At 35.2% G+C, this 19,446-nt stretch overlaps 1 protein-coding gene across 1 annotated transcript; it reads left to right on the top strand.

Moving 5' to 3' along the window:
- The first annotated feature begins 2,561 nt into the window (after nucleotides 1-2,561).
- LOC110680787 lies at nucleotides 2,562-18,772 on the top strand. Its single transcript, XM_021856574.1, has 3 exons — nucleotides 2,562-2,803; nucleotides 17,913-18,073; nucleotides 18,399-18,772. The coding sequence occupies exons 2-3, from the start codon at nucleotides 18,058-18,060 to the stop codon at nucleotides 18,755-18,757; spliced, it is 375 nt and encodes a 124-aa protein (XP_021712266.1). The 5' UTR covers nucleotides 2,562-2,803; nucleotides 17,913-18,057; the 3' UTR covers nucleotides 18,758-18,772.
- Nucleotides 18,773-19,446: the final 674 nt, after the last annotated feature.

Here is a 19,446-nt window from a genome sequence, read left to right as displayed (position 1 = left end):
ACCATAAAAACATGCAGCTTGTTTTGTGCCAATATAATAAAGTAATACAACTGTATTTTCTAGTTAAACATGTAATTCCGGGAAATCCCGGGATTTTCGAAAATATCCCGGGATTCGGGACTTTTTAGATCCCGGGATTTCACGGGATTTATGTCCCGGAATTTCCGGGACAAACCCTCTAGATAGGTACCGTAAGGGAACGGCGAGAGAAATTAGATTAGATTAGATGTTGAAGAGGGCATACCATATGAATCAGTATTACTTGAAACGTCCTTCCTTGTGCCTGACGTTCCCTGTGAGATGGGATCGATCTACAGCAAATTGTAGGCGTTTTCCTCTAAATATTTTGATCGGAAATCTCAGAATAACATATTATGAGAATAATACGTGAAAAAAATCGATTTCATTACAGCAGTCTGACACGAATGCCATATGTTTGGTAAAGTGTCATTAATAAATAATAATAATAATAATAATTACAGCAGTGTTGCCAATTTTGATGATTTTCATTGTGCTTTGAGAGGTCTTTCGAAAATAAAACATTTGTTCTGCTATTGTACTTTAAATGTGACGTAGGGACTGAATGAGCAACTCTATAAAGGCATAGGTTATTTTTCATATTAAATACTGTATTTGTACTTCCGTCAGGACGTATTTTTGAACTTAAAATTTATACTCATATCAGTTTACTTCCAAATTGAAATATTTTTCTCAAACAAAATAGGTGAAAAAATGATTTTATTGATATCTGGGAAAATTCTTGCTCCAAAAAATTACTTGATATTTGCAGCAGGCTTTTGATTGGTGATGCTTTCGAAGAACAAGTCTTTTGAAAATAAAAAAATATAGATTGTCGAATTCATTGATTTGGGGGTTATCAACCCCAAATATCGACCGTTCTAAAAGTTGTGCCTTATTTGTGTGATATTTAATTATTTTGGTGGCTTTTTCATTATCACAATTGTAGAACATTAGTCGAACGATGTACAGAAAACTGATTGTGATTACATTAATACATTAAAAAAGGTAATGCATGTACTAGGTGACCACTTTATAAAATGCTTACATGCAAGTTTATCAGCTTGTATGGCTATTTATTTGCTTAAAACCTAATACACAACGTAACAAAAATGACATTTTTGCGTGTCTCAAGGATCAAATTATGTGTTCTCTAGTAGATTTGGGGTTGCTGAATCTGGTGCCATTTTCAGAAATGTTCCGAAATGTTCCAGCACGTCACAATTTTTAGCTACAGGTCGCCAAAGTTGTATAAAACACTCGTTTTATTCATGTTTACATGAAATTTGAAGTACAATTTATCATTTTTTTTGTAATCTAATCCACCAAACATGCAAATAGAACTTGAACTTTCATTTCAGACATAATTTGATTGAAATTGCGCGATTAAATTTCGATTAAACCGATTTTTTCATCATGCTTGCAGTCTCCATACAAAATTCTTCGTATCTTTCTATTTGGCAAAATACAAAAATTCTCTAAACCATTAAACCATATCATTTCCGCATCGAAAGTATTACAAACTTTGATGATAAGTATTGTTATACACATAAAGTTTGAGTTCTGTGGCAAATTAAGGGGACACGGGAGACCGTGTTATTTTCCCTATCTTTCGTCTCACTCTAACAATAATCATCGAAACTTCGTGGATGCAAATCTCGAGTTTTAGTGAACCGATGAAGCTGAAAATTTATCGGGTTGTGCACTACATATATAGAATCATAGTGATACTTTTTCGCATCGATATATGGAGTGGTTCTTGGGATTTGCTTCTTGAAATGGATAGGGTGATTATGATGACGTCCCGTGCGGCCTTAAGTCAATACATTACCTTACAAGCTGGCAAACTTGCATGCAAGTTGGCTGAAATAGTCAATTTTTGCATTTTCAACAGTCAATATCTCAAAAACTAGACGTGCTATGATATTTCTGAAAAACGGCAATGGATTCAGCAACCTTTAATTAAGTGAATAGCGGTATTTTTGGTGCAGGAGACAAAATCGTGTTCCGCAGTGATATCTAATACTTCTCAAATTATATCTAAACATGAAGTGATCTTCAAAACTCAATGAAACATTACTGATTGTTGTGCTCTGAAACGAGCAATTTTAATTTATTGATAAGCCTACAGGTCGATACGCAATGATTCCATTAAATTACTTTATTTGGTGGCTGACATTGATAAATCCAACATTGAGACTCATCATGTTCTAGAAGTAAACATATTTCAAGGTTACAAATATTTTCATTTGTATTAATACAAGTCTTCAATGGTGTTTATGAAAGCATCATAAACCGATTCGGTCCAGCTTTTGTTATGCTATTTGATTTTAGGAAGCCGATGAGTCATACCAGACGCTCCGTATTACCTACTAAATGACCTGCGTTTTCTACAGAGAGAGATAAACAAATGTATTAATGGGCCCAGCCAAGTAATGTAATTTCCTGTTTTTAAGGTTCCGTACGCAATCATAGCCTTTCGAATCTCTGCTTCCGAGCATCCTGGAGTAAACAGATCACGGCCACTAACATTAGTCATCTTTCAATAACGTTTTTCAGAATCCGATGCTGAGCGGCTTCCTGCGACATTGGACGACTCATCTGAAGTTGACCGTCAACCGCCGGTCAGACCGTACAAGCCAGATCGTCCACCTCTAGATACGAGTTCGCTTTTCCAGCACCACTTCAACACCTTCTTCAGTGCACCGGAAACAAGCTTCTTGGAGGGTGGTTTCCCCGGCTTTGGCTTCTTCGATCTGCAACACAGCAAACCTTGGTGGAAGGGGTAAGTTCGTTTCCAACGTTACCTGCAGCTGCAGACATAAATTATCTCTAATGACTGTTAAACCATCGCCAAATGGAAATCATTTGCATTGGTCTAGACTTGCTTCGCACGTGGCCATTTTTCCCATTTGAAAGGCAAAGACAATACGGTACCTAGTAAGCAATATTGTCACGCCTTGAGTGAACTGATTTTCCATTTAAATATACATAAGTAGGGCGCGCACATTTACTCGCTGCCCTGCGCCTCTGAGCCGGACAGAATCATGAGACGAAATTGTTGCATTAGGGTGCGATCACAAATATGTGTTTTATATTGAAGACCTAAATTTAGTCAAAATAGCTGAAAACCACATTTGAATTTGATTTTTTTTATTGTTTTTTGTTTGGTCTAAAAATATTTTACACCATTTTTTATTGAGCTACTATTTTTTTGGAAAATAACTGAGTTTTAAATATTTTATAACTGTATGTTCAACTTGCATTGTTTAAAGACAAAGTCTTTAAAAATATGTAAAATGATTTGAAATCGACATAGTATTCATAACGTTGTGATCAAACAAAGCTCCATTTAATTAGGGGACGGGCCTGGTGTAGTGGTTAGTACTCATGCATCCTGGGAATTTCTGGGATCAACTTTCATCAAGACAAAACATTGTTTCTTGGGAACGATGCTAAAAGATTGCATTAGTGTAACGTATGGCAGGTATGATGATATTTTATGCCCATTGAAATCAAGCAAATTTCCATTGCGAAAAGATCCTGAACCAACCGGGAATCGCACCTAGCCGCCTTCAGCATGTCTTTGCTTTGTAGCCGCGGATGTTACCACTAGGTTAAGGAAGCTCCCTTTAAATCTCATTTTTTAGGATCAAACTCTGAGGTTTCTCTTTCTATGTGATTTTAATTCAGATGAGCTTGCGGACATTTTGTTTTTAGAATTTTCGAAAAATAAGCCGCACCCTACTGTACATCATATTTTTGCAAGTTCTCGCTGGCCGTTGAAGTCAACGGAACAGATTTTTTTTGGTCTGCAATTTATTCATTCGACGCGCAGTAAGCTATCTACCTAGTTAATATTCGCTTGACTTCCATTTATATCCGACAATGCTGCCACTCAACTCTCAATTGTGTCTACAACTGAGGATGATGCTATCACTGACTGAGACACACAGTGGCGCGACTTTATGCAAAGGTCGGAAAAAACTTCAAAAGTTAAAAAAAAAATGATCGAAAACGATACTTTACTAGCTTTACTTGATGTTCGAAGTTATCATGGAAATGAACAAAAAATTGAAAATTTCGATTTTTTATGTATTTTGTCCTGTTGTTTTTTATCAATTTAGATAAAAAAGTGGATTTGACATACAATTTCAATGAAACTCAAAATCGAGAATCGAAACTGAAAGCATAAATACAAGTTCAACTTTCTAATGGTAGTTTGACTAACATTTTAGCAGAATTGCGAAACATGATGCTATTTTGTATGTTAGATTGGTTATGATCTAGAGCTACTATCTAGAGCACTGGTGCGGGTCGCATTGGAAAACTTAATTGTTTCTGTGAAAACAATTATGCGACTGTGTTTAATTCAAACTCACTGATGTTTCATAAATTACTAAAACATCAGTGAGTTTGAAATATGACGTCCTACAGAAGTACCGTAAAATGGAATGTTAAGGACACGTTGGGTTTTAAGAGATTGAACTTCTCTATCAAGTTCGACAATTCACAAAAAACGTCGGAACTCGATACATCAGTCATTTGGAATGCTTGATTTGTTCAGAAGATTATGAGCTGTATTATGTGATAGGAGGTGTATATTAATATAAAATGTTATGGATTCTAGATATTAAAAACCTTGCATTTTTGTTCGAATTTTCTGGGCTCAATGCATTCATCTACAAAATTATGAATGTTTTTGAAGTAGTCTCTTTCTGAAAAAAGTGTGTAGATTTATCATTTTGGATGATTCCTTGAAGTGAAACTGCACCCGTAAAAGTTAAGGAATCTATTTTGTTAGTCACTGAAAATTACAAAACGAATAATCCCGAATTCGGTTAAACTGATAGGATACCTACTTTGTTCCTTGATGGCTACAGTGTAGCGTCACGCCATTGCCGGTGCATTGTAGACCTCCATCGTTGGTCTTGGGCGATACTTCTCCAGTGGCTTCGAAAGTTTAGGGTCGACGGGTCTCTTTTACTGCGTATAACCAGCGTATTCGTGGTCTTCGCGAAGTTGTCTACATCTACTGGATCTCTGCTGAATATTATTTTGGCAATTCTTTTTTTCCGACATTTGCGCTAAGTGATCAGCATTACTCGTAACGTGGGTAGATCACCTTTTCGTGGTGCGTTACGGGGTAAGATCTACCAATTTAAGCCCTACTCTTATCTTGTTTGTCGGACTAGGGTAATATGTTCTGGTAATTCAAGGATTCGCGGTGCCGTAATTTCGGGTGAAATTGATCACTTTTCAGGGTTATTCGTGTCTGTTTTCTATTATGTTGACAATGCCAAATAACTGGATGCTTTAAAACAAGTACGAAGGTGAGCCTTATTGGCTCATGTACCTTATTTTTCTAACAAATGTCATTTTAGTGCTAAGAAATATCTCAAAAATAAAAAATCGGGAAATATCATTTCGGATGATATTGATCACCTTAGTGATTAGTTAGCGTTAGTGCGATATTGGGTAATTTTCAAAATAACTCTACATGATAAATTTTAGCTCGCTGATTCCGAATATTCTCGCTAAATCCTTAACAATTCAATATTTAAAGAAATAGTAAATAGTTCAATTTCAACCCCCCGTGGGGATGCTCTTCAATAATTTTCCCATTAAAGTCAATATTCGAATATTTGAGTAGTTTTTTTTTGCCTAATATATAAATTTCACAGGTTTAGTCAATCTCTATCCTTCGATAAATTAAAAAAATCATGGATAATGAGCCAAAGATATCAAAATTCTTCTCAAATTAGTTTTCAAAAAATATTGAAATTAAAAATGCACCTCAATTTTTTGCTTACAGTTAACATTGAGTGTAGTCCATAAAATATAAAATCCTATGTTTTTTTTTTTCAAAATTGATTATAAAAGAAAATTTCATATTTTTAATTATTGAAAAGATCCATATAACGAGCCAATTATCGAAAACGCTCCAATAAAAGGATTAACAACTAGAAAGAAGAGATAAATTTGATCAATTACATTTAAAAAATGGATACTCATAATATCAAGCACAAAATAACTTAAAAGAACTCTCTTTTAAGTTTAAAAGAATTCATATGAGATAATCGATTCGTTTAGTATCTTGATTTATCTCCAAAATTTATGAAGGCCATTATCTTTCGTGGATATGGGGGTGTCCGGGGAAGAAGAGAACGTTTTTGTAAAAAGCACAATACAATTGTGGAAATATACAATTTAGGGGAAAGTGTGTATCATTATATCAATTAGTGTTTTTGTTCTTTTTGACTTAATTGAGAAAAATTTGAATAGTGGAAAGATGCAATTTTCTATTTGAGAGAAAGAAATGGCTTTTGAAGTTTTTCTGTATTTCCTCACATTATACAAATTATATCGAACCCAAAAAAAACAAGCCAACGCACACTGGGCCAGTGACAGAATGTAACCAGACAAAACCTCTAGCACTTAACGAGTGCAGTATTTCAGGTTTGTGTCTACGAAGAGTTATTTGTTTTTTAATTTGATAATCAAATGTAGTTGAAAATTTTGCCATAAGTGGCGTTACCATGTAAACTTCTTTATTTCGCGTCCTAGAGCTTTTGGCGCCTTCGGCAAAGTTTTAAATTGTATAAAAAATACGACAAGTTGTACAAGACACCTTTTTGCACGGCCGTGTAAGAAAAATCCGTGCAAAAACAGAATTGGCTGTAGTACAAAAAACCTAAAATTTTAGCAATTTTCACATTTGTTACATAAATTCTTATTTGAAGTCCTAGAACTTTGGTGTGTTCGAAAAATTGTCGTATTTTTACACGATCTAAAACTTATGGACGCGAAAACTTTAGGACGCGAAATAAAATGTTTGCATCGCAGCGCCACCTATGCGGCAAATTTTCCAAATAACTTTTTTTTAAACTTTTTTATCAAATTAAAGAACAAATAAATATGTACAAGATATGTCTCGGAAAACAATAACCTGAAAAAATGCACTCCTAAACAGGGTTGGGAAAAAATTGAAGTTCATTCTACAGTAGCAAAACAAAGCCAATCGCAGTCAGCGAAGCCAGTGAAACTCACGCCTACCGCTGCTGTAGGCAAAGAGCCTTGAAAATCGCAAAACATCCGTTGCTAAAGGCAACCCAAAATTACTGTAGAAAATGTTCTATTTCCCGCATTTAGAGCCTTCAATGACACTCACGATTTAGAAAATTCATTCACCCAACATGGACCAATGCACGAGTTCACTAATTTGACATTTGAGCGGTGCCGAATTCATTCGTTGTCATGGTCACGTAAATAACACGGCACCGCTCAAACGTCAAATAGTGAACTCGTGCATCGGTCCATAGGCTACTTGATGAGATTCACGTTTTTGAACTACTGTACTGGAAAAGCCACGTGATTTTCGCGAAATTGAAGCCTACTACTATTACCATTCCCAGCACTGCTCCTAAAGCGCTAGAAGTTTTGTCTGGCTAAACTATGTTTCTGGCCCAGTGTGCAATGTTCTACGATTTATTTTTTTTCCCATTGCACGGAAAATCACCTAAAATTAGTATTGAAACTGTTTAATTTTTCAACTTCATTTTTCACTTTTACCCCCTCATATCTTTGGACCTAACATCTCATTCAAAACTCAAATTCAATACGTTTGTTTGGGGAATCCCAAAACGTGCTCAATTTTGAATTAAGGGGCCCCCTTTAAAGGATCTGACCCGGGCCCCACGAAGCCCAAATCCGGCACTGCTTGGGACCAAAGAGGCTATTCCTGTTCTCATTTTTTCTTGATGGATCAGAAAATTAACGTTTACTGTCAAATTTTTAGCGATGTATGTTTTTCAGTTTTTGAAATATATTTTTTTGAAAATAAAAATACAGTCATTTTTTATCGGCAGAAACTGTAGGTCATAGCGCATTAGATTTTTTATTTAAAAAATCATAACTTTTGAGCAGCTCATCCGATTTCATATTTTTTTTTTGGAATGAAAGCTTAAGATTTCAACTTTCCAGAAAACATTATTGAAACTCTGAAAAAAAAAAAAAACCTGAAGAGACCTACATAGATTTTCAGTAAATTTTACATGAAAATATATAAAATTTTTTCTTAAAACTAGATCGGTTTTTCATGGAATGGCTGACCACGTATAACAATTCTGCATTCTTTTCGAAAAATAGAATTTACCTTTTTTCATCAGATTCTTGTAAAGATGGACAACATATCAACGAAAGATAACATCATAATTATTTAAAATCTTTTTTCTAGAGGAAATTATTACAACATAATCAAAGCCTCTCTAATGAATTAAAAAATGCAAATTTCTCAAGAGGTTCCATCCGTTTTTTAATTAGAAATTATCCTTGAATTATAGCAGAATTCCTTCCTTTGGATTTGGACTTTTGGATTCCTCATTATTCTGTCAAAAAGCCTCCATAAATTCCGCCCTGGAACTGCACAAGAATTCAATATCAAAATATGGATAAATTTCATTAATTTATAAAACTATTTCTAAAATGATTCAAGGAAGATCTTCACTCACTTGTTTGAGGTTATGGCTTTCAGTCTTAAATAGAACTCAAAAACGGATTTTCGCTTACATCCGACGTTTCGGACGCATGTATTCCTTTACCGCTAAGCTAATTTCGGAAGGTAAAGTATTCTTGAGGCATGGGACATTTAAAATCATTTTTCGTGGACAATTCTTGTATAATCCGGAGATTTGAAACAGAATTTCCAGAAAAAAACATAGAAGAATTTCTGATGCAATTTGTGAAGTATTTTGGATATATGTAGGACTTTTAATGAACTTCGTAAAAGAATTTGTAATAACTTTTTTTTGGAAAACTGTATGAAGGAATTCACAGAAGAGTTTTTAGTAAAATTTTCAATGTAATATCCCAGTAAAAGATTTGACAGAATTCGTTGATTTTTAGAGGAATTGCGAGGGAAAACTTCGAGCTATTGAAATGTTAATTAATTTATTGTTTAGTTGAATACGGGAAAAATATTCTGGAATCCATTTGAGGATAAAAAGTAGGCATAGTAGTAATAGTTTTCCTCCAGGAGGAATTCACGATAAAGGTATGAACGCGCCTTACAACATTATTTGACTAATTTCCAAAAGATTTGAAGCAAAACTTCTGAACCCTTTGATATTTCCTGAGGAATATGATTATACTAAAATTCGTAAAGGAATATTGGAGCGTGATATCAAAAAAATTTATTAAGAATTTAAAACATGACTTATTTTCTTCGAAAAATGTACTTTAGAGTTAAAGCAATACCGTTTTGATTCATATCACGGACACTTAAGGCCTCAGTGAAGTATAACTCACAAAAAAGCATGTAAAATAAATCACTCCGTATGATTCCTCCACGTTATCGAACCTTCTATAAATAGAAATGTGTGGACTTTTCTTGATTCTTATTCCGGACGCTTCCTTACTTTTGCCTCATATTCCGGACGCTTCGATTTGAATTCCGGACAGGTCAAACAAATCATAAATAGAAAAGTCAAATCATCAAATGAAATCGTTAACCACTAGAGAGGACGCCTAAGGAAGTTGGACATTATATATTCTCATAGATAACTATGAAAAATGCTTATTAAAACGAGCCTTGGAAGTAAAAATTTTTGAACGGCAAAAATTGAAACATTTCGTTTGAAATGTTTCCCATACAAAATAGAGTGTCTGGATTTGAAGCGGTCCGTAATATGAATCAAAACGGTACATTTATTCATATAAAATCACTTAAAAAAAATGAAGCGAAATCATAAAGAGAATTTACTGTTGTAGTGTTTTATCTATGATTGATTTTGTAGGACTTTTTAACATCAGGTTTAATTTTTGCAATTCAGTTGAAGAAAATTTGAATGATTGAAATACCCTGAAAAGATCTGCTATTTTTGTCAAAAATAAAAAATTTATTTCAGTAATTATGATTGTTTTTTTTTTCAATTTTTTTTGTTTTGGGAAATTTGTAATGGAAATAATCAAAACCGGACATTTCTAGCAGGACATCCTCCAAAATTATGGGAAATCAAAATGTAGTGAATGGTTTATGGTAAAACATTTAAAACAGCATTGTTTCCGTTATCCAAACACTCCGAATTTTGGGGATCGTATTTCCAGGATATTAACGCTTTTTTGTATCATGGTATTATTGCAACGGAGATTTCGATAAATTGCGGCTTAACTCACATAACAACTAGTATATTACGAAAATTTATAGGCTTTTTTCGCTGACCGCGATACTTATACTCAGAGTGAAAGGGAGTAACGAAAGTAATTAAATGAAAAGATAAAGGACTCGCAGCGAGCGACGAGATAAATGAATAGAAGTTGAAAATTAACAGAGGGCCATATGTGTGAACAACATAATCAAAACGACAAATTGTTGCCTAACATCCTGGTCTTGAACGGGTAGGTGTTGTAGTGTTGGTCACTACTAACACTAGACAGGCAAAAATTGACTTGTTAACTATATTGTTCGGTTGTCTACGGGAATTGGGGACCACTGCTACGAATGCTCATACGTCTTAACGGCCCTTCGTAGTGAACACCCCTGTCGATAGACATTCATGAGCCACTACCTATACCCACTGGATCGTTGAACGCCGGCAAAACTTCAAATTTGTTCATTGAACATATCCTAAATAAAAAACTATATTTTAGCTTAAGCTGATCCAACTCAAACCTGGGTTTAAAGACCTTACTAAAATATCTCCCATCGCATCCCCCTAAATGAAAATACTATTTTCAAGAAATTGCTCTGAAAAACTATTTTCAAAATGTTTGAAAAAAATAGACGTGCAAAAATCAAAAACTCGTCAAACTCGAAATTTCGGGTAACATGGTTCAACAGTACAGAAGCCTATGGAAAATAATAAAAGACAAATTGAAGAATTTCATTTTTTGATGTTTCATTTCAACTATGCGCCACAGTGAGATGGTGAGACAAAGTTTTGATTTGCTGGATTTAAGCATGTCTAGTTTGAATCAATGCGAACCTATCAATTTGATTGTTTGATTTGATGATCACATACTGCATTGAGTTACTTTTGAGGATGGCGATGAGCAAATTGTCAGTCCAAGAGTAAAGAGGCTTATTTTCATGAACATGATCTGACTGATACTGTCTGCGAGGAAGTAGCTATGTACATGCGTCATCAGAAATCTTCGCTTGTTGAACACAGCAGAAGCAAGTTCAGAGCGATTGCTGTGGACGCAACCACTCTAGAGTTAAAAGTGATTTATTGGTCCAAAGAGGTACACATAATTACTTTGCAAGATTTTCATCAACGACATTTTCGGCGATACTTACAATCCGTTGTTTGTTTTCAAGTATTCCCACGCAACCAATGATCGTTTGATATTTGCTTAAGACTTGACGAAATAACAAATGTATCATTCATTATCATATAAGAAAGTTGTTTGATCACTCATTGCATCGGTGTTTGGGTAATTAGCTTTTTATAAGTGAAAGCGAGCTGATCTGGGACATTTCCAAAAAAGAAGAAAAAAAAAACAACTATAGGAGCTCACAATTAAGAACCACCTTGATCTTTTTCAACCAATTTTGAGTTTTGGAATGGATCTAGAGTTCTCATAATTAAGTGAAGAGGCATATTCCCCACGCCAATTTAGCAGAGCTTTTGTGTGCTGAAGAATCACCCAAGAGACGAAGAACTCCGCCATGGCTAAGTGGCTTCTCGGAGAGCTTTATGATTTGAACTAATTGCAAAAGGGTCGATTGTATTCCGGAGTTCATCAGTTCTAAACGAGTAGCTACAGAGTAGATGAGCGTGAAACGTAATTAATGTAATTATGCTGCGCGGTTGTTTCAAGCATTTTACATTAGCACGACACAGGTTTGAAGGTCACAAGGTCGAAACTGAGGCTGCGTTTCAATTGCATGTCTGAGCCGGTGCATGAATCTTGACATTGAAATTTCTGAGGGGGTCTCTCAGATTTGAGGCTCGCTCTCAGGGAAGAGGTAAGGTGTATGCCCGATCTCAGATTTGAATATTACACTTGTCATTCACTACTGGTCTAATTTATAAGTACGAAAACCCAAAATAAAGGTGCACGATTGCGATAAATCGGTTTCTGTCGAAGACTACCAATTATTTTATACGACATTTGTTTCAATTTTTCAACATTGGATATTCCATGTAACTTATTAGTACTATACCAGGGAGCGAGCATAGGAATCATTTTCAAAAGTTTTATTTTGAATCCTCTGCAGAGCTTTCTTCCTGTTATTACAAAAGCTAGTCCATATTTGTACAGCATTCAACATGGCTGGCCTGAAAATTTGTTTGAAGTTCAATAGCTTGTTTTGAAGACAAAGTTTTGATTTTCTGTTTATAAGTGGATAAAGACATTTTAAATATATTTAACATTCGGCTTGAATGCTCTTAATTTGATTTTGAAAGTTAAATGTTTATCTACCCGACCAACCAGTCTTCATAATTCTTTATAGATCTTTGACCAACGATGGCGATCGCTAACGGTTCAAAACGAATCTATATCGATCGCTATCGAAAATCACTGACTGGTTGACAGGGTAGCAAGAGCACTAGATACTTAACTTCATCTGACCAATTTATTGGAACCCCTCTCGTTTGTGACAACATGTTGGAATATTTATTATAAGCTGAGTTTTGGAAGTATTAGTAAAAATCTTCCATTTTTGCAAGTATGAAAGAAAAAAATATTCAATCTTTCTTGCAATCTATTACAAATGACACGCAGGCTTCGTCCTTTGGCGGAGAGGCCTGTGTCATCCGCAAACAAGGATTATTGACATCGCTGCGATAAATTAGTCAAATCAGATGTGAAGATATTGTATAGTATTGGCCCCAAAATGGTGCCTTGAGGAACACCAGCTCTTACAAGAAATCTTTCAGACTTGGAGCTCTGATAATTAACCTGAAGTGTACGATTTGACAGATAACTTTGGATTATTCGAACAATGTATGTGGGAAAATTGAAGTTTTATAATTTTACAATTTCTATATCTAGAAGAGCAAGGCCAATAGCCTTCAGATTTATTGGAACGTATCAAATTTGTTACACGTAAAAGTTGGTGAGTGGCAGAATGTCCATGTCGGAATCCGAACTGTTCATTGGCAAAAAATGAATTTCATAAATGTGGACCATCATTCTGTTCAAAAAATTGTTTACTGATGGCGAAAGCAAACTGATTGGAGGATAGCTAGAAGTTTCTGTAGGATTTTTGTCTGGTTTTAAAATTGATGCAACCCTTGCATTTTTCCATTTGTCACGAAAATATGCCATCTGAAAACATAAAGTTGCAAGACCATTGTCAATATCAAGTTTTGTTTATAAAAAAATATTAACATCAAGATTACTATCGATATATGTTTCATACGTATTCCAGTTAAAACAATAAAACAACAAAACTTTCGAATCCTTGAAAAAGGTCCAATAAGGACCGAAACGTCGGATAAAGAAAACATATAGTTGTTTTCGATTAATTCAGTAGACTGAACTGCCAATTTTCAACCCAAAACATCCAATATACAGTCGACCAATCTGTTGGTTCGAAAATAATTGAAAGTGGAGCTGATAGGATTGAGAATCGCTTCATGGGATATTTGAAATGTAACAGGGACATGATCAGAATCAATCAGAAATGTAACAGAGACATGATCAGCATGAGTAACCATTTGGCTGCAAACCACCAAATCATTTGTAGAAGAATTGAGAAATATCCTGAGCAGCACTCGTCAAATGAAATTCTGCCACTGAAAATACTTTGCGAAATATTCCATGACAGATGTTTGGCATTTAAGTCATCTTCTTCTTTCTGGCGTTACGTCGTAGGGTAATTAAAAGTTCAAATTAAAAATGAACACCGATGCTTTGCATCAGGTATCGATCAAATTAGCGGGGGTACATGGTACGTCGAAAAGTAAGAAAATCCAACATTAATTCGATACATTTTAAATAAGTTACATTACAATTGAGGGGTCCAATGAAAGTGGAAGTTACATTTTGATAGATTTTAAGTTAGGTATACTGAAATATTGTAATGGTTTAAAGCTTTTCAGCAGTATTTGTGGGTGGTATTTCCATCTCAAAATGTATCATAAATCGTAGAAGATTGACTTGTTTTTTTTATAGATTTCATACAACTTGTTCAAAGTTAAATATTGCAGAAAAACTTTAAAACCGATTTTTTGGAAAGCAAGTTTTGGTCAATTACATCCATTGATCCCAACTTGCGCTTCTGAGGTTTTTAAAACAGTTCAAACCTAAACTTATAAGGGAAATTACCAAAGAGAAACTACTATACCAACAAAAAAAGGCCACCACAAGGTCCCCACATTTGTAAATCCGGCCCTGACTGTAATACTACGATAAATAGAGCTAATACACTGTAACCTCAATTGACGAACTAGATCAGGGGGTTCGTAAATTTAATCAGTTCTTAAAACGTGAAAGCATACTTCGTTAAACAAGGTTTTGGCTTTTGGAGTTTATCTATAAAAAAATTGTAATAATTTCGAGAAAACATGTTTTTTGGGCCTTCCTTAGCCGAGTGGTTAGAGTCCGCGGCTACAAAACAAAGCCATGCTGAAGGTGTCTGGGTCGATTCCCTGCCGGTCCAGGACCTTTTCGTGATTTCCTTGACTTCCCTGGGTATAGCGTATCATCGTACTTGCCACACGATATACGAATGCGAAAATGGCAACTTTGGTGAAGAAAGCTCTCAGTTAATAACTGTGGAAGTGCTCAATGAACATTGTTGAGAAGCAGGCTCTGTTCCATTGAGGACGTAATGCCAAGAAGAAGAAGAAGGATGCTTTTTAATTATTATTTTTTTTATTTTGTTCTTAATCAGTCTTAAATGTGTGCAAGTTGAAGTCTTCTAAAATGTTTCTTCTACATGAGTAAATGGTTATCAATTCATCATTTCTAAGTAGAAGAATGTCTCACAATTCTGAATCCTAGACGATTATTCTATTTTGAAGAACCGTTTGTTTCGTCCCGTTTTGGTAATAAAGCGTGTACAACAGGTGTTCCAGCTTACCCATTAATACCTTCAATCTACTAGTGTATGTATAATGATCATTTTGAATCATGGTATATAACTTTCACCCTTAGGTATAAGTATACCGAGATTTACGTAGATCCTATGACCAATTTTCCTAGGAATTATTGGATGGAAAAGAGCGTCCTTTGAACTCAACAATTCAATCAGCTTAATAACATGACCGCTTATCAATCAATCAGTTGTTACGCTGGTAGATCTTGTAGATATTATGGACTGTCTTTTCGAAAGTTCTTGGATGACTACGAACTTCCAATGTAATTTTCAAGATTTTCAGTTAAATGCTTTAATCATTTCTGAGCATGTACCAAATTTAAAATCTTTCAATATGTAAAAAATTATGCTCGTTGATTTGAATTTGATATCTCAGGAAGTTCTTGGATGACCGTGTGACACACATATATTTTCAAAGGAACTTTATTTATATTCAATGAAACAATGAATTAATAATAGCGCATACTGAATCAATAATCATCCATTATGCACTAGGCTGTCCCTTATTTAAAAAAATGGGTAATGTTATAAGTTCGTCATTGTAAAGTGTTCGTTTTGGTAAGAAAAAAATCATGTACAAATTTGAAGTTCTTACGTGGGCGATAAGTGGTCTCCAAAGGCCTTGAAGGTACAGTGATACCTCCATGAGTCGATGTTCCATGACTCGATATCGACTCATAGAACCATACTAAAAACAGAATTTCATGGTTACTATGATGGTCCCTAGAAGCCACTTTCCAAAGGATTGCTGTTCCATGACTCGATATTTCCATGAGTCGATGGTCCCTTCAATATCGACTCATGAAGGTTTCACTGTATCAGGTGTAGATGAGCCCGTGCACAAATCGAGCTCGCTGCTCTATTGCATGCTACATGGCTATAAAAAGCCACTAGTTACACATTCTCCTGTGCGCGTTGTCACTTATAAGTTAAATTACAAAGTATAAGGTGAAAATATATGAGATTATTTCCACGAAACTCATCATTCCAATACATAATTCCCCATTTATTTGCCTCAACGCAATTCACGAACTTTGTGAAAAAAGTGACGTAAATTGCATTTACTTTAAGAAAGACTTAGTAAATTGAGGTTTTAGTGTAATATATTAAGCTTCTGCTATAACTTTTATGATCCATATATAATAAAATCATTTTTATTGCCTCAGATCAGTACTTGAATATTGCAGCATAATTTGGTCACCTTTTTCAACAGTACTTGAAGAAAGGATAGAGTCAGTGCAAAAACAATTTTTATTATATGGTCGGTGTTCAGACGGTGAACCAAGTGCTTTTTCTTTTGCATCTGTATCAAAATGGCATCGAAAAAATCAGAACTGATGGAGTTCTTAACGTGTCTTTAGAACGCCAAAATATCATCTAGTCCGGTCTGTCTGAACACCGATCATATTCTCTTCGCAATTTAGGTTGGACTGAATTCCCATTACCATCTTACAAAGCTAGATATATTTTAAAAATTAAACACCTCGTGAACATGCAATGATTTAGTTTCTAAACTATATTTTTTCTTATAAAGTTGATTCACCAAAATTGTTATCTAAACTAAACTTGTATGTACCATTCCGACGTTTACGTCATTTGGAGCTATTTGCAATCAGCCATCACCGTACTAATTATGCAAAATTCGGGCTATTGAAATGATGACTATTCATAATTTGTAATTTATTGTTTTATTGATTACGTTAGCATGTTGGTTAAACTGTATATCAGGTCAAGGAAACAGGTATGGTAAATATACAGTAGTGGTTCAAATAAAACTTGACAGGTTCATGAATCAACTAGGTTCCTCAAAATACACATAATCATAATAAATATTTCGATTTAATTGCCTTTATTTAGTCCAAGGCAAAGCTAAAACAATACTTCCGAGCAATATATTAAGAACGACACATAGGTAATTGAATGTATAAATGAAGTTCTCTGTAACTAAAAGACAATAAAAAAATAGCATAAACAATTGCAATTCCCTGGGTGAAACGAATAGAAAATTAAATTTTTGAATGATTCGATTTGAAAGAAATCGACGCACTTTCGAAAAGTATCCTTTTTTCTGCGGAGCTGCGGAAAGGGGTTTCCACCCCGATGGGAATCTAATATTAATTTTCCTAGGCATAACTTTTTGATTCTTAACGATAAGGTTCGTTGCAGTGCCTTTCCTTCTTATAGCAGAATCACTAATACAAGTTACTAATGAAAGAACGTTTTCAACTATAGCGCACTCTATGGTCGGAGCAGTTTTTTATCCATATATTTGGTCAATTTGAATCTGAATGATTCCGCTCAAACTTTCACAGTAGCTTCTGGGAGTCTGAATGATCAACTTTGTGGATGTAATTTAAGCTGACTATAAAACAAAACCAGTTCGAATTTTCAAGTACACTGATCTAGAGAACCTGACAACCATTCACGTTGAAGATTTGATCGTTTGGTTGCTTGCTGGTGATGACCAATCGATCAAATTTTCAGCTCAGTAGATTAGTGCTCTTGAAAATTAAAGGTTTGGCTTCATTTTTTCATTCTTCAGATTTTGTAGTTTTGATCATTATTGGCCTCCCTTGTTACCAATTTTAATGTTCTGTCGAATGACCTAATTTTTAGAAGAGACAAAGCACACTAGAAGGAAGTTAATTGAATAATATAATTAGTTTGCAACTGCTTCCATAGATGATTTCGTATGCGATTCAGAACACCATAAAACATCAACTAAATTGCCACCCAAAATGGCATTCGGTGATTGAATTTCAATTATAATTACTTCACAGAAACCACGCATGCAATTTTCGTCAAATCGTCGATTTATATTCATAATGTGTCGCATCTTCCACAGGGAAAACGTGTGCGTGGAGCGCGAAGAGCAGGATGAGGAAGTCGACGGCGAAGACAACCACGAGATTGCCGTAGATGGCGCAACTTCCAAAGTTTCGGCGTCTTCAACATGAACTTTGAATCGTGCGCCGAACGGCAAAACAAACATGTCTGCACGTCTGTGTGAGTGTCGTGAGGGCGTGGGCGATGGCCATTAGTGTGAAGATGAATCTCCGATCGTCAAGAACACAAATCTGACGAACCGAACAGCTGAGAACTTGATCGGTTGGCCATTCGCTGGTGCTGACCAATTGATCAAATTTTCCACGTGAATGGTGTCTGGTTCTGCAGATTTGTGCCCTTGATGATTTGATGTGCGTTTTAACACTAGCTTATTCATCTTCACCTTATGGGTGTGAACGCAATAATGCGACTCATTTTAGGTAGGCATTTCAAGCTAATGGTGGGTCTTTTTCTCGTTTTCCGTTTGCAATCGGGGTGTTTTCAGCAAAAACAATAATGGACGTAAGCGAACGGTTAAGGTCACTCGTCAATGCTGCCATGGCTATGCCCCGCCCGAGAAATGGACCGCCAAATGCTCAGTGCGAGAAAGTGGATCTTCATCCGATTGCGGAAACTGCGGAACGACTCGGAGCGAAGGAGTTTGTCGCCACGTTGAAGAAGAGTGGCTTGGAGTCGATGTTGGAGAAGGATCTTACACTGTTTGCGGTGCCAGATAGTGCTTACAGTCAATTCACCGAGCAGATGTGGGAAAATGTAAGTACTAATGCTATTCACATTTCGCCTTCAGGCTTTCGCGTTGTTATACTTTGTACAACACCTATGATATATATGCTGTCATTATAACACAGGTATTTATCGACACCAAGCGTGTGTTTAAATAAAGGCATTCCTCAAAGATCTTGTTTAGAACATCACAAGACAGTTTTTGTTAACAGTATGACCTTAAATAATGCGGAATAATCGCCCTATGGAGATTGAAATCGCGCAATAACACACTATGTGTTATTATATCTTGAATAGGAATATTCTAAAATCCACTAACTTGAATCCATAACTTGAAGATCTGCCATTGTAAACCTTCTTCTTGAAATATGATCTTGGCTATGTCTAAAGTTCTACAGAGGCCATTTGAAGACATAACCTTATCAATATATGATCCAGCGCTTTGGTTAAAAATATTTGTAAAATATAAGTTATGTACCTTAAATCCATTGTATTTGTAGAAACAGTTCTGAACGAATTTCCACTAGCCATCAAGACTAGTGATTTGGCCACCCATTACGATACTAATTGATTGTTCAATCAAATATATAAAATACTCATAATTCCATCAATAATAATTAGTTTTCAAAGACTGCCAAAGGGTACCTTTAGATGTTACAACTCATAGAAAATTGTAGTATACTGAAAAGTGTTAACGGTGGGTACCGTAATCCGGGGGCAAATTGATCACTATTTCACAACTTTTTGTCATGTTTTTCTTTGGAATTCAAAAATTTTCAATTTTATTTCGGTAAAATCAGTACTTCATT

This window comes from Aedes aegypti, unplaced genomic scaffold (genome assembly GCF_002204515.2).
Source record: "Aedes aegypti strain LVP_AGWG unplaced genomic scaffold, AaegL5.0 Primary Assembly AGWG_AaegL5_hic_scaff_1837_PBJ_arrow, whole genome shotgun sequence".
NCBI lineage: Eukaryota > Metazoa > Arthropoda > Insecta > Diptera > Culicidae > Aedes > Aedes aegypti.
This window is presented reverse-complemented; position numbering and strand designations above follow the sequence as displayed.